Here is a 15,387-nt window from a genome sequence, read left to right on the forward strand (position 1 = left end):
GACACACACAATATACACAAGAGTGACTAACTAAGAGAAATATTGAAATAATAAAACATGTTCATTGAATAAAAGATTTCAGTAGCCAAATATTTGCTGAATCAATGTTTAGTTCCACTTTGCTCTTTTCCTACAAACTTCTCAATTATAATAAATTGTATAATAAATTGTCATCTATGTGGTATTACAACTTCAGGTCTATGTATGTGAAAGTCTTTACTTGTCTGCACTGTTCTTGCTTCAGGTAACTCCAATATTGCAAATAAGGTCTCTGCTATTCTGTAACTGTCTCATTGGCCATCGTGTCCTTTTACTCATACAGGAGCTGCCGAAGAAAGCAAAAGCTGAAAGATTTTTCTTTCCAGTTTCAGTATTTCCGTTACTCACCCCACATATGTGATTAAATTATTAACTACATCATGCTGGGATTGAGAAGTGGTGTTTGATGCTGTAATGACACATACAATGCAATGAAGAAAACACCTCTTGATGTTTTTTTTCCAGTTGTTCATATTTTTACAAAGTGCATACTCCACTTCCTTACATTCATATTTTGAAAACTGAACCCACGGCTCCTGGGAACAGAAGGAATTTTGAAACCCTATCTATTGGGACTGTGCAATGCTTTGGATTTAGTTTCAAAAGGGGTTTGTAGTACCTGTATGCGACTGTTTAAAGCAGATGTGTCTTTTCTCTAGTTGCCTTTCACAGCCATGTGATCCTAGGAAAAGATGGAGTTGCTTTAAAGAGTTGAGATAGGTGTTTGATTAGTGGCCCTGAGCACTTGGAAGCAAGTTTTGGAAACTGAAGCTGAAGCACTGTGCAGTCCTACTCTTTATCTGTGAATTGATACGTCCTGCCTTATTCCACTAATTCTGCATTACAGGCAGCAATTGTCCTGAATCTGTGAATTCCTACCATATGAGGCTGCATTTTTAATAACAACACAATCACATAAAAGGAAATAGCAAAACATCTGACATTTGTAGAAGATGAAATGAGAATATTCCTGCTGTTATCAAAAGTGGGCACCCCTGAAAAAAGCACATCTAAGATCAGTTTGTTCCATGCAGCATGATTCTTTAACTTGTGAAATCATTTCCTATCAAAGACTAAAAGATCCAGCAACTTTGTTATTTTAGGGACATATGTGATGCTACCTTCAAAAGCAACATTCATAGGGTAATTTACAAACACTAGCTGTATCTGGGGTACATTCCATCTATTTTTTTTTCCTTTTACGTCTAGCCTATCAGATTAATCCTGAAAACAGGAACCATGTCTAGGAAATGTAGGTATTCTGTGTCCTCATCCAATACAATTGGAAGCCAATAGACTTAAATAGTATTTAAATATTTTAAAAGCCTGGGGGAATAGAGAGTTATCACTTGACATTGAAAGCATATCGTATAGCATCAGTGTTACCTCGTTCCTATGAACGTGGAATACAAAATATTAACCGTGGGTTGACAACAGAGGAGAACTCTAATGTGAAGTTATTTACCTATACATTGTTCAGAATGTTTTTCAGACTTGCTTTTAATATACAAAGAAGTGGGAAGGGCCTTGCCTATCATGGTTCCTGCTTTCTCCCACTATCTTGAAAATTTCCTACCTTGAAAATGGGAGTAAGCTAACCTTTCATAACTTGATGCTGGAATAACAGCTTCCAATACTTGCAGTCCCCCACCCCAATCCCCAGCCAGGCTGAAGTAGGAAGATGGTAGGTATAACCAGCACAATCATGTAGTGAAATAACATGATGAAAATAACTAAGGAAAACCTATTATATTCTACTTTTTTCCACTTAAGATCTTCCGGAAATGGATTCATCTTTTTTATTCTATGCAAAACTATGTTTATCTGTTTGGTCTGATACGGCTAATTTTATGTCATCTGAATAGGAATGTTCAATCTTGCTTGATTTTTGTTGTTATTGATGTTTAAAAATGAAGGTTAAAGAGACACTAAAGCAAGGGAAAATGTTCAAACATGAGGATGGTTGGCATGAATATGTTGGCATGAATGTCTTTATGTGAATTTTGTCCCTTCTCCTTTTATGAGCTTGAAGTGAAATTAAACATTAAAATAAAAAAAGCAAGAAAATATAGTAAAACTACAAGTCAGTAGCAGAAGACAGAAAGAGAAACTGGCTCATTTACTACAATACATGACTAGACAATGTTAAAAAAATGTGAACTGCAAACAGTACGATATAGATATACTGTAGAAATAGATATAGGTATAGGTATAGATCTATAGCTATAGCTATACTATAGATATTTCTTCCTAGGGTTTTCCCACAGGTGTAGCATCCGCTTTTTGGATCAACCAAATGTTGATCCATAGTTAGGCCGTACCGCCAGAAAAGGCTCAGCTCTTTGTGTAGATTTCAAGTCATCTTCAAGGGCAGCCCCATGGAGAATACGTTGTAGTAGTAGAGCTGCACAGCAAAAGGGCATTAGTCACCATAATCAGGGCTTCCAGACTAAGGTACAGCTGTACTTGGCACACTGGTATAAGCTGGGCAAAAGTTCTCCTTGACACAGCCTCTACCTGCTGCTCTGACAGGAAACATCAATCCAGAAGAACCCTCAAGTAAGTGTCCTGTGAGGGAGCACAGTTCATTGGAACTGATGTTTCTAGATAGCCCGGATGTTCATGGATAAGCATTGTCTATGTCTCTGAGAGTTTAATCTGAGCTTGCTTTATATTCCTTTTAATTCTTTTCCTAGAGTTTGGTTGCCTTGGATCCTCTTACTGTAAGTGAAGACCAAATAAGGCCATCACTTGAAAAACGTTTAGAGGGAATTATTAGCGGAGCTGCTTTATTAGCAGATTCTTCCTGTACCCGTGACCTTCACCGTGAGCGCATCATCACTGAGTGTAATGCCATTCGCCAGGCTCTTCAAGACCTCCTTTCAGAGTACATGAATAATGTAAGTTGTTGACTATTCCACTGTTGTTGTTGTTGTTTTTAAATCTGTATATTTTCTGCATTGTCTCCAAGGTAAAGTTAATCCAATAGTTACTGGCATCCTTTATATTTATTTATTACTGTTTTTCAATCAATTCTTGTCATTTTGCATATGTGGAAAGGTGGCAAATGAGTTTAAAGGTGCTGTTGTTATGCCATCCTTCTTTTCCCTTCAATTATGCAACTTTCATAAGTTGGAGAAGAAAAATTTCTGGATCAAATATAGTAGAATGTACAGTAACATGTGTAGAGACTGTGCACAGAGCAATGGAAGGGGTCACCTTCCCATTTCTAGCTTTCAGCCAGATCATTATCGGATTATGGATTCAAATACATTTCGAGGAAGATAATGCAGAAAGGAAAAAGTTTCTATTCCTACTATTTGATGGGGGAGTTATTTAGACAGGAATTTGTGCTTAGAGAGCTTGTATAGAGGGAAGGGGGAAGGATTCATCCATCATCCATAGGTGCCCTATATACACAGCTGTACGTATGGGGCTCCGTTCTGACAGTCCACTGGACAGATGACAATTGGAGAAGGATTAGCCACTGTGACACTACCCATCCTGGTCACTTATTCTCTGTGTAGTCCTTCTGATCTGAAAATGCCTGGAGTCTCTTTAGACTGGAATAATTTCTGTTATCTCTTCTACAGGGCTTTACAATCACATTTTGACAGTAAGTCAGCAGAACAGGAGACAAATCATTTGATTTTGGTATTTAATGAAAACACTGCTAGTTTTCATGAAGAGTTATAAAGGAGGTTTCTGGCATTATTCTTCTTTTTTCCCTTCAACTCAGTCTTGACTCCTGGCAAATATATGGATACATGCAGTGTTCTAGGCAACATTTTTCATTTAAAGCAAAATACAGTAAAATGAGGTAAGAATAATGCAGCATCCTAATGCTCTGTGCAATGCTCTGGTCTACACAATGCAAGCAGTAATCTAAATTGATTTTCCCTGTGTAAAGCAGGAATTCTGCAGGCTACCAATGCAAACTTAGCAACAGCATGTTTTGCTTTAAAGCCTTTATTTGCCAGGAGTTTTCCATAAAAATCATCTGGTCACCCAGAAAATGGCCTAAGAGTTGATTAGAAGCTTGCAGCACCTATCTCAATATAGTCCAGTGACAATATAGTCCAGCGATTCACTGTTGTCAAATTGACAGGGGCAAGTCCTCCCTGCACACAGAGAATTCTGAAACTTGTTCTCCAGCTAATGGCAAGACGTGAAACAATGTAAAGGCTCTGTGGAATTTATTTATTGCGAGCTGGTTGAGATCCTGGGCTGGTTTGAAACAGGCTTTAACTAGGTCCCTGTTGTATTCTAGCTGGTGGTTTGCTGTATTCAATTTGCAGTTCTGTGTCATGGATCCTTTGTCTTAAGAGCTGTCATAGCCTGACCCTGTCCCAGAGCCAGCAGAGCCTCTCATGCAAAACCAAAATCCTGAACTTGGTCTCCAATTCGCTGTTTCCAGGTGGATTGGAATTTGTCTAGCAAGATAAGAAAGATCCAGCTGTAGTGCTGAAGGTTAATCTTCAGCCAGTCGTTGAAAATATTTAGCCATGACTTTGTCTCAACCCTCAGCAGCCTTGCCTCCAGCCATAGGGCTATGTTAGTGATGTATTTTGCTATCTGGACCAGCTTGTGTAAGAAATTAATTTGTACTGTACATACAGGAGCTGGGCCAATGGTTTGACCTCAGAAAGTTGCAGAAAACTGAGATAAGCTGTGTACCTGTAGCATGCTGGCTGGGGAATTCTGGGAGTTGAAGGGTGTTTTGTTTTTTGTTTTTTTGGTAATTGATTTGCAATAAGTAATCTTTGCAAAAGTGGGATGGTCTCCTTATGACTCTTCTCAGTTGTACTGGTGTCTGCAGGTAGATTACCCCATCATCTGCATAAAGCAGTCTTGATATGGACCTGCTTGCCAGTTTTAGGGGTAGCGCTCTTTATTTAAACCACTATGTTCTTGTATATTAATGAGATATATTTCTTTTTAAAAAGCACTTTGTACTCCCATATACTGCCCTTTGTATTCAGAGGTGATGGGATTTATTATTAACACAGTTGAGGGAATTTTGCAGGCACTGATTATTTACTTTAATAATGTACAAACGCTATGCGTTTCTTAAAAATTTCACTTTAATGTTTATTTATGAGAAATGAGAGATGGAGAATTAAGGTGTTCAGTACAGTTTTCTAGGCAAACAATTTGGTTTGTTTCTTCACATAGGCAAATCCTAATAGAAAACGGAGATCTGGCAGTTAGAAATGAGGCCTTGTGGGTTTATTATATCTGATGTAGGTATTGAAACTCCTATACTGTTGTTCAGTTTTCAGATACTAGAAAACTCATCTCTCATATTCCCATGTTATTACTTATTGTAACCTAGTCTAACCCCGTTTACTTTGATTTAAAGTATTAAATTGGCTTTTGCTGCTACACTGCATGTCAATTCCTACGTCTTTGATATAGCTCACATGTGAAAAGCTTACAACGCATAAAGTAACAGCAATGAACTCATCACAAAGGAAAAGCTGCATGAATCAAGGAAGGGGTCTCCTTTTGAGTGAACAATGCATTGAACTTTTGATCTGATTATGCTGCTGTATACCCAAGATTCAAGTGCATTAGTCCTGAAATGTTCTTCTGAATTAGCATAATGGTCCCACAGATGGTGTTCTGTGCAGAAACAAAATACATTCTGAGATTACACATTGCTATAGAATTATTGTAACCCTACTTCCATCTATCTACTGACCTCCAGCTGTGTTGGACTAAAATTTTATTATTATTCCCAGCCAGCCTCCTCCAACATATTCATGGATCATCTGACAGATTTAAACCTTTAAATGATACCTAATGTATATTTAGATGCTATTTGTGTAAAAAGTGATAATCTAGAATTATAAATGAATGTAGTCGATAACATAATAATGGGATCATTTTAGGGTTATCACCCTGCAACATTTCAGGGATGATCTAATCTCCATCTTCTTATAGCCTCACAATTTTGTTACAGAACACATTTCCTAACAAAGGGCTGTTAATGTTTTCTACTACAGGTTAAGGTTACTATGGTAACTAATCATTTTGGCCGGGTGAAGAGGTTTAATTGTCTCCTTTTTGGATGTTAATTTTTGCACCTGAGGGGAAGAACTTGCCTGGACTTGTTTTAGTTTCAGTTTCCCTTCTGTATAGGCATGGAGAGAGTTAAGCAGCTCTCACTGAGAGCCTGTAAGAATGCAGAAGCTTTTAAATATGTTTTTCTTTCTGTAAATAAAATTATTTTTATAGAAATGCCTGGTGTGTGACTTTTCTGATCTCTCCTGGGCCAAAGGCTTTCCTAGCAATCTGCCAACAAGGGCAATAGAGTATTAAAGATATTCAGTATGCTTTTGTACTTTTAGAAATAATATTAGATATCCTTGTACAAAATAAACAAGTACATTGGAGGTCAGTAGGACTGAGCCTGGGAACTGAACTTTGCATGATTTAATACCACAATTGCCAATGTTTTGTTCTGTTCTGTTCTGTTCTGGTTTTTGTTTTTTGTTTCTGTTTTTATTTAAAACAAGAAAATCTGCTCCTTTTGCCCTTCTTAGCACTTCCTATACAACAAGCAAATTAAAAAAGGCACCATATATTAAGCAGAGTCCTGCAGCCCAGTATAAAGAAATATGGAATTATATCTCCTGTTATATCCAAGTGTATCATCATTTCTCCTGAGAGCCTTTCTAGAGGTATGGGAAGTAATATCTATATCAGGGTTCCTCAACCTTGGCAACTCTAAGCTGTGCGGACTTCGACTCCCAGAATTCCCCAGCCAGCAAAGCTGGCTGGGGAATTCTAGGAGTCGAAGTCCGCACAGCTTAGAGCTGCCAAGGTTGAGGAACCCTGATCTAAATAGTGAAAATCATGTGAAGCCATTTGTAGGCTTATATAGAAGCTGAAGAAATAGCATGTTAGGAATCCCTAAGATACAATTCTGAACATTACGAAGGAGAACATTTAGCTATATAATCACAAAGTATACCTTAATGGTTCATTTAGGAATATTTCTTCTCTTCCCCTTGGATAACTAAAGCTTGCTTAGCAAAACTTGTTCCAGCAAATACATTAAACTAGTGCTGAGTTACTGCACTGCAGATAATATCATAGCTGAAACTAAACTCTTAAGTAAAATGGCTTGCAATGTTAAACCCATTTCATTTCATTTCATTTCATTTCATTTTTATTTATTTGATTTATAACGTGCCTTCTATCCCCATGAACACTGAAAGTGCCTACCAACAGCTAAAATACAACAACAGAAACTAAAACCAATGTTTAAATGAATAACCATTAAAATTGAAAGCCTGATGAAAAGAGATGCTTCTTGGTTGCTGTTGTAAAGGCAGAGAGAGCAGTGGTTACACATGATTTCTTTGGGATTGAATGTCATAGTTTGGGAGCAATGCAAATGAAACCTGTTCTGCAAATGTTAAAGGCCAGATGGATTTGTAGCAAAAAAGGGACTCCCTGAGATAATCAAGCCCTTAATTTACAGATACAAAAACTAAAATCTTAAATAGAGCCTGGAAAATATTGGGCAACAAAGGCCTGGCTGCTTCATTTTGTAGCAGCTAAAGCTTCAGGAAACCATGGTAGGTCCATTTAGAGCATATTGCATGAGTAAGTTTGAGATTTAGTCAAGATGTGGTCACTATTTCTAAATGTGACTGGTTCAGGAACAATTGCAGCTGGCACATTTAAAGTAATTGTGTGGTAGTACTCTTTGCTATAACTGCAGCCTGGGTTCTGACAGCTCGAAATCAGGGTATACTCTCAAATTGCAGGTCAGTTCTTTCAGAAGAAGGGCAATCCCATCCAGTACAGATGAAGACCTGACCTCCAAGTCCAGTTTCTCTTGCTGAAAAGCGCTCCATCTTGTTAAGATTTAATTTCAGCTTCATCCAGCCCATTATTCAGCTTAAACAGCGTTCAAGGTGACTGAAAAGAAAGAAATAATGTCCATTTGTCTGTGTCTGCTAAGCACAAAGCAACAGTGTTCTTTTTTTAAAAAAAAGTTGAAAAAAGGGGGGAAAATGGACTGTGGCTACCCTCTAGCACCCACCTGATCCCACTTCTAACATCATGTAGTAGAAACCCTGGCTGAGACCCTAGGATGGATTTTTTTTTAAGTTTGTCTGATTTTTTTCCTTTCCTTTCCTTTCCTTTCCTTTCCTCTCCTTTTGGTTTCTATTTTTTTTAAAGTTTAAGGGTTGTTGTTAAGGGTTGTTTCATTTAGTTTTGTTATTTTCACGTATCTTGGTATTTTGCTTATATTTTGCATTCTTCTAAGATACTGTAAAGATTTATTTAAAAAAAAAGAATAAAAATATGGAATGCTGCAGGTTAAACCGCTGAGCTGCTGAGCTTGCCGATCGGAAGGTTGGCGGTTTGAATCTGCGTGAGGGGGTGAGCTCCCGTTGCTAGTCCCAGCTCCTGCCAACCTAGCAGTTTGAAAACATGCAAATGGCAGTCGATTAATAGGTACCGCTTTGGCAGGCAGGTAACAGCGTTCCATTCAGTCATGCTGGCCACATGACCAGGATGTGTCTATGGACAAACGCCGGCTCTTCGACTTTGAAACGGAGATGAGCACCGCCCCCTAGAGTCGGACACGACTGGACTTAATGTCAAGGGAAACCTTTACCTTTACATTACACATTTTTAAAAATTATGCAATAAATCAAATTGAGGAATATAAACTATTATTTTTATAATAGAGAAGCATACATTGAAGTTATGAAATATACAACATGGCTATTAATGGATAAAACTGAATTTGAAATGAGGTAAGATTAATATCTTCAGCAAAGGATCGTTACCTTGTCGTAGTGCTGGAGCTTGAGCACCTCAATGATGCCATGAGCTAAACCGTGAAGGGCCACCCAAGACGGGAAGGTCATGACAGAGAGGTCAGACTAAATGCGATCCCTGGGGAAGGTAATGGCAACCCACCCCAGTATTCTTGCCGTGAAAACTAAATGGATCAGTACAACCAGAGATATGTCGGTATACCATCGGAAGATGAGACCCCCAGGTCGGAAGATGGTCAAAATGCTACTGGGGAGGAACAGAGGATGAGTTCAACTAGCCCCAGACGTGATGACGCAGCTAGCTCAAAGCCGAAAGGACGGCTAGCGGCCGACGGTGCTGGTGGTGAACGGCGAATCCGATGTTCTAAGGATCAACACACCATTGGAACCTGGAATGTAAGATCTATGAGCCAGGGCAAATTGGATGTGGTTATTGGTGAGATGTCAAGATTAAAGATAGACATTCTGGGCGTCAGTGAACTGAAATGGACTGGAATGGGCCACTTCACATCAAATGACCACCAGATCTACTACTGTGGACAAGAGGACCACAGAAGAAATGGAGTAGCCTTCATAATTAATAGTAAAGTGGCTAAAGCAGTGCTTGGATACAACCCAAAAAATGACAGAATGATCTCAATTCGAATTCAGGGCAAGCCATCTAACATCACAGTGATCCAAATATACGCCCCAACCACAAATGCTGAAGAAGCTGAAGTAGAGCAGTTCTATGAGGATCTGCAGCACCTACTGGACAACACACCTAAAAGAGATGTTATTTTCATCACAGGAGACTGGAATGCTAAGGTGGGCAGTCAAATGACACCTCGAATTACAGGTAAGTATGGCCTGGGAGAACAAAATGAAGCAGGACATAGGCTGATAGAATTTTGCCAAGACAATTCACTCTGCATAACAAACACTCTCTTCCAACAACCTAAGAGACGGCTTTATACATGGACTTCACCAGATGGACAACACCGAAATCAGATTGATTACATCCTTTGCAGCCAAAGGTGGCGGACATCTGTACAGTCGGTAAAAACAAGGCCTGGAGCTGACTGTAGTTCAGATCACGAACTTCTTCTTGCACAATTTAGGATCAGACTAAAGAGATTAGGGAAGACCCACAGATCAGCTAGATATGAGCTCACTAATATTCCTAAGGAATATGCAGTGGAGGTGAAGAATAGATTTAAGGGACTGGACTTAGTAGATAGGGTCCCGGAAGAACTCTGGACAGAAGTTGGCAGCATTGTTCAGGAGGCAGCAACAAAATACATCCCAAAGAAAGAGAAAACCAAGAAGGCAAAATGGCTGTCTGCTGAGACACTAGAAGTAGCCCAAGAAAGAAGGAAAGCAAAAGGCAACAGTGATAGGGGGAGATATGCCCAATTAAATGCAAAATTCCAGAGGTTAGCCAGAAGAGATAAGGAATTATTTTTAAACAAGCAATGCGCGGAAGTGGAAGAAGACAATAGAATAGGAAGGACAAGAGACCTCTTCCAGAAAATTAGAAACATTGGAGGTAAATTCCAGGCCAAAATGGGTATGATCAAAAACAAAGATGGCAAGGACCTAACAGAAGAAAAAGAGATCAAGAAAAGGTGGCAAGAATATACAGAAGACCTGTATAGGAAGGATAACAATATCGGGGATAGCTTTGACGGTGTTGTCAGTGAGCTAGAGCCAGACATCCTGAAGAGTGAGGTTGAATGGGCCTTAAGAAGCATTGCTAATAACAAGGCAACAGGAGACGACGGCATCCCAGCTGAACTGTTCAAAATCTTGCAAGATGATGCTGTCAAGGTAATGCATGCTATATGCCAGCAAATTTGGAAAACACAAGAATGGCCATCAGACTGGAAAAAATCAACTTATATCCCCATACCAAAAAAGGGAAACACTAAAGAATGTTCAAACTATCGAACAGTGGCACTCATTTCACATGCCAGTAAGGTAATGCTCAAGATCCTGCAAGGTAGACTTCAGCAGTTCATGGAGCGAGAATTGCCAGATGTACAAACTGGGTTTAGAAAAGGCAGAGGAACTAGAGACCAAATTGCCAATATCCGCTGGATAATGGAAAAAGCCAGGGAGTTTCAGAAAAACATCTATTTCTGTTTTATTGACTATTCTAAAGCCTTTGACTGTGTGGACCATAACAAATTGTGGCAAGTTCTTAGTGGTATGGGGATACCAAGTCATCTTGTCTGCCTCCTGAAGAATCTGTATAACGACCAAGTAGCAACAGTAAGAACAGACCACGGAACAACAGACTGGTTTAAGATTGGGAAAGGAGTACGGCAGGGCTGTATCCTCTCACCCTACCTATTCAACTTGTACGCAGAACACATCATGCGACAAGCTGGCCTTGAGGAATCCAAGGCTGGAGTTAAAATCTCTGGAAGAAACATTAACAATCTCAGATATGCAGATGATACCACTTTGATGGCTGAAAGCGAAGAGGAACTGAGGAGCCTTATGATGAAGGTGAAAGAAGAAAGTGCAAAAGCTGGTTTGCAGCTAAACCTCAAAAAAACCAAGATTATGGCAACCAGCTTGATTGATAACTGGCAAATAGAGGGAGAAAATGTAGAAGCAGTGAAAGACTTTGTATTCCTAGGTGCAAAGATTACTGCAGATGCTGACTGCAGTCAGGAAATCAGAAGACGCTTAATCCTTGGAAGAAGAGCAATGACAAATCTCGATAAAATAGTTAAGAGCAGAGACATCACACTGACAACAAAGGTCCGCATAGTTAAAGCAATGGTGTTCCCCGTAGTAACATATGGCTGCGAGAGCTGGACCATAAGGAAGGCTGAGCGAAGGAAGATAGATGCTTTTGAACTGTGGTGTTGGAGGAAAATTCTGAGAGTGCCTTGGACTGCAAGAAGATCCAACCAGTCCATCCTCCAGGAAATAAAGCCAGACTGCTCACTTGAGGGAATGATATTAAAGGCCAAACTGAAATACTTTGGCCACATAATGAGAAGACAGGACACCCTGGAGAAGATGCTGATGCTAGGGAGAGTGGAAGGCAAAAGGAAGAGGGGCCGACCAAGGGCAAGGTGGATGGATGATATTCTAGAGGTGACGGAATCGTCCCTGAGGGAGCTGGGGGTGTTGACGACCGACAGGAAGCTCTGGCGTGAGCTGGTCCATGAAGTCACGAAGAGTCGGAAGCGACTAAACGAATAAACAACAAAAGATTAATATAATTTACAGCATTAGACCAGTTAAACAACACCTTGTTTTGCATTCAGTGAATACCTCTGCGTGTTCTAAAAGCACTGTCTATTTCTGTACAATGTGTGTTCTGATTTCGAATACAGCATATTAGTTTTAAAGATGTTTATTTATTGGTATAATAAATGTATTATTATTTATTAACAGATTAATAATAGTGCATTATTGTCAGTCAAGGCAAATATAAAATTGGTCACAGTAATTTTTTTGACGTATTTTGAAACATTAAGCTTTTCAAGTATAACTGAAGAGTAAAAATGTCAGTCCAACTCTATTCTGGGTCACTGGCCCAGATTTCATTAAAAAATCAAACCAAACAGAATGCACTATGCAGTGGAACATACATGATAAAGAAGGCCTGTAGTTGTGTACCGTCTACTTTGCTTTTAAGAACAGGTTACAAATACAAACTGGAAATGGGCTAAGAAGGGGGTTAGTAATACCAAGTGACACTTTGGTATATTCTGGTTGTAATTCTATGTCAGAAATTCTTTGTTTAAGAGCTACCATTGCCTGATCTTGTCCCAGGAGCATCAGAATCTCACCTGACAGCCCCAATTTATACACAGGTAGTCCTCGTTTAGCAACCACAATAGGTACTGGCAACTCTGTCGTTAAGTGAATCGGTCGCTAAGTGAAACTGCGACTGCTTATGATCTTACTTCAGCTTTCCTTTGCTTTACAGACCTGTGAAGGTCGTAAGTGTGAGGATTGGTTGCAAAGTTACTTTTTTATCACTGTTGACATTGAATGATTGCTAAATGAGGCAGTCACTAAATTACAGACCTGTAATTTGTCATTTATTTGTCATTTCCAAAAGGAGTAATGTTTATCTGACAGGATAAGATGTACCAGACCTTGGGGATGAAAGTGGGCTTTTAGCCAATATCTGAATACACCTAGCCATACCTTGCTTCACTCTCCAAAAGTAGAACAGCGTTAGGCACACATTTAGCTACTGAAATGTCTTTCTTAGGAAGCCAGTTTGAACTGTCTCCGATTTCTCCTATTTGACTCCTGGATTTAACTGGGCTCCATCAAGTGTCTTGGGTTCAAAACGTTTCAGAGCAGCTGGTATCTACTGGGCTCCTCTGGAGAAAAAGAGAGAATTGCTGCTGAAGTCCTCTGAGCACCGAAAGTGGCTTGGGAGATACGAGTGTGCCATTTCTCTGGATAACATAGCACAAAACCCAAGTACTTAAAAAAAAAGGACTTGTTCAATTATGTGTCCTTTGAGAACCCAGCAGAATGTTTTTTAAACCCCTTGCAAAACGCACGGCCTTTGTTTTTTCATGGTTAATCTGCAATGAGTGTTCCCTACAGAAATGGAAGAAAGGTCTCATGGCTTTTCTGAGGCATACCGGTCTCTGCAACGGTATGGCAGCATCATCTGCATCAAGCAGTATAGACCTGTTAGCTACTTTGGCAGATGCAACTCTTCCTTTGCTTAAGGCATTGGCTGATTCATTAATATAGTAATTAAAAAGTAGCGGGGCCAAAATACAACTCCTTTGTGGGTTGGCGCTGTGTGTGAGAGGTGCCTGGCTATAGCGCTGCCCATTCTCAAACTGGTGTTGTGCATATATAACTGTCTATCAATTATAGATGCTTTGAGTTTGTTCCAAAGGATTTCTCTAGAGATGGAGTCAAAAGCCTGCTTGAGCTCTACAAACAAGGCAGAAAGGGCTGACTTAGGTGGTTGAGTATATTTCTCAGTCAAATGGGAGTCCTTGGTCTTACGCAGAGCAGCCTGCCCCAAACTCTACCTGTTCCTGCACTAGGAGGTTCTGTCCTTCTAGCCAGTCTGAGAGTTTCCAATAAACGTGTCTAGCGTAACTAATTATGCTAAGCAGGCTCATTGGGTGGTAATTGGCTGGATGGACTATCTTTCCCTTCTTTCAGATAATTCTGGCTGTGCCCCAGTCTCTAGGAATAGAGGTTGTATTATCGATGAAAGTGAAAAATGTAGAAAACGCTAGAGCCCACCACTCAGAGTGGGTTTGTATCCGTTCAGGGGGAATTAAACCCTGACCTGGCACTTTTCTGGGTTTTAGTTGCCTAATTAGTTTATGCACTTCAGCAGCTGGAGCTGGAGGTCACTCCAGCAGAGGCTGTTCCCCTAAATCAGCCTCAGCATTTTGTAAGTTCTCCCCTCCACATAAAGCTTGAAAATAAGTTTCCCAGATTGTTGCTGGGATATGACACTCCAGGGGAACTTTTAATCCTCTTGTAGCTAAATGCCAACTCTTAGCAGGATCTTTTGCATGGGCTGCTGTTATCAGCTGTGTTGAAGTTTCATGCACTGCCTCTCTCTTTATAGTAGTAACTAAAAGTAAAAACGTTTGAATGACTTCTAGGTATCCTTGAATTCTTCAATCTTCAATGAAGGAGATTTGTCTTTCATGGCTGTGCTGTTATCATTACAGGAAATTTTGCAAATGAAGATTGGGATTGTGTTTATATGCTTTGAAAGTTGACCAAGTTTGCAGAAAAGTTTTCAGGCAGTGCCAGCAAGTAAATAAAACTTCTTCAAAAGTGAGACTAAAAGTCACAGTAAGAACATTAATTAGTATTATGTTATGGTTATGGTTATCCTCTACCAATCATTCATATTTTATGTTTAAGCTGATTTTCCACTCTCAGTGACTGTATAATGAAGTCATATCTGTATAAGGGTGTAGGTCTTGTTTTTTTCCTTCTACAGAAAAATTGGTTGGTTCCCCGCCACATCAGCCAAGTGGGAAATGATAGTTAGCTTTGTTTCTTATCAGCCCAGCCTCTCCTCCTCTTGTCTGAGTCCTTTTCTCTAGGCTCTTCTTCCCCCAGGAGAGTGTTCCCACCTCCCCTTAGATGGAGAATAGGATGTGGGAGGGTGCAGGCAGCATAAATGTTGGGATCTGGGGGAGGTGGGCTGTGGCTGCTTCAGTTCTGTCTGCAGTGATTCAAGTAGAACTGTTCCCTGTTTTATTTTTAGAAGTAATTGCTTGTGAAAATTCAGTGTGACATTTATTTCACTCAAGTCATCTTAATATTCAAACTGTGAAGCTATAGAATTAGAATTTAAGCTACATGCTGCTCATAAATGAAGTGATATTTAAAAACTTATATATGGGGGTGAAAAAAATTGAGAAAGGAAATTAAAGGTTTTTCCTTCTGTTCTTCACTAAATGGTTCTAAGCCAAGAATTTCAGCATTAATTGGTTACTTATTTGAGGGCTGCACAAGAATAATATAGGATCATGGATCCAGAGAAGAGGATTCAGTACAATAGTCGGTAATTCATCTTTAATAT

The 15,387-nt window shown here is 39.6% G+C and overlaps 1 protein-coding gene across 1 annotated transcript in view; it reads left to right on the forward strand.

Annotated features, from left to right (window-relative positions):
- The window catches only part of CTNNA3 (catenin alpha 3), a 781,530-nt gene that overhangs the window by 159,430 nt on the left and 606,713 nt on the right, over positions 1-15,387 (forward strand). Inside the window, exon 7 of the mRNA XM_063307559.1 lies at positions 2,736-2,939. Within this exon, the coding sequence (XP_063163629.1) occupies positions 2,736-2,939 (204 nt within the window). The remainder of the gene's footprint in view (positions 1-2,735; positions 2,940-15,387) is intronic.

Source organism: Candoia aspera, chromosome 6 (genome assembly GCF_035149785.1).
Source record: "Candoia aspera isolate rCanAsp1 chromosome 6, rCanAsp1.hap2, whole genome shotgun sequence".
In the NCBI taxonomy this organism is placed as follows: Eukaryota; Metazoa; Chordata; class Lepidosauria; order Squamata; family Boidae; genus Candoia; species Candoia aspera.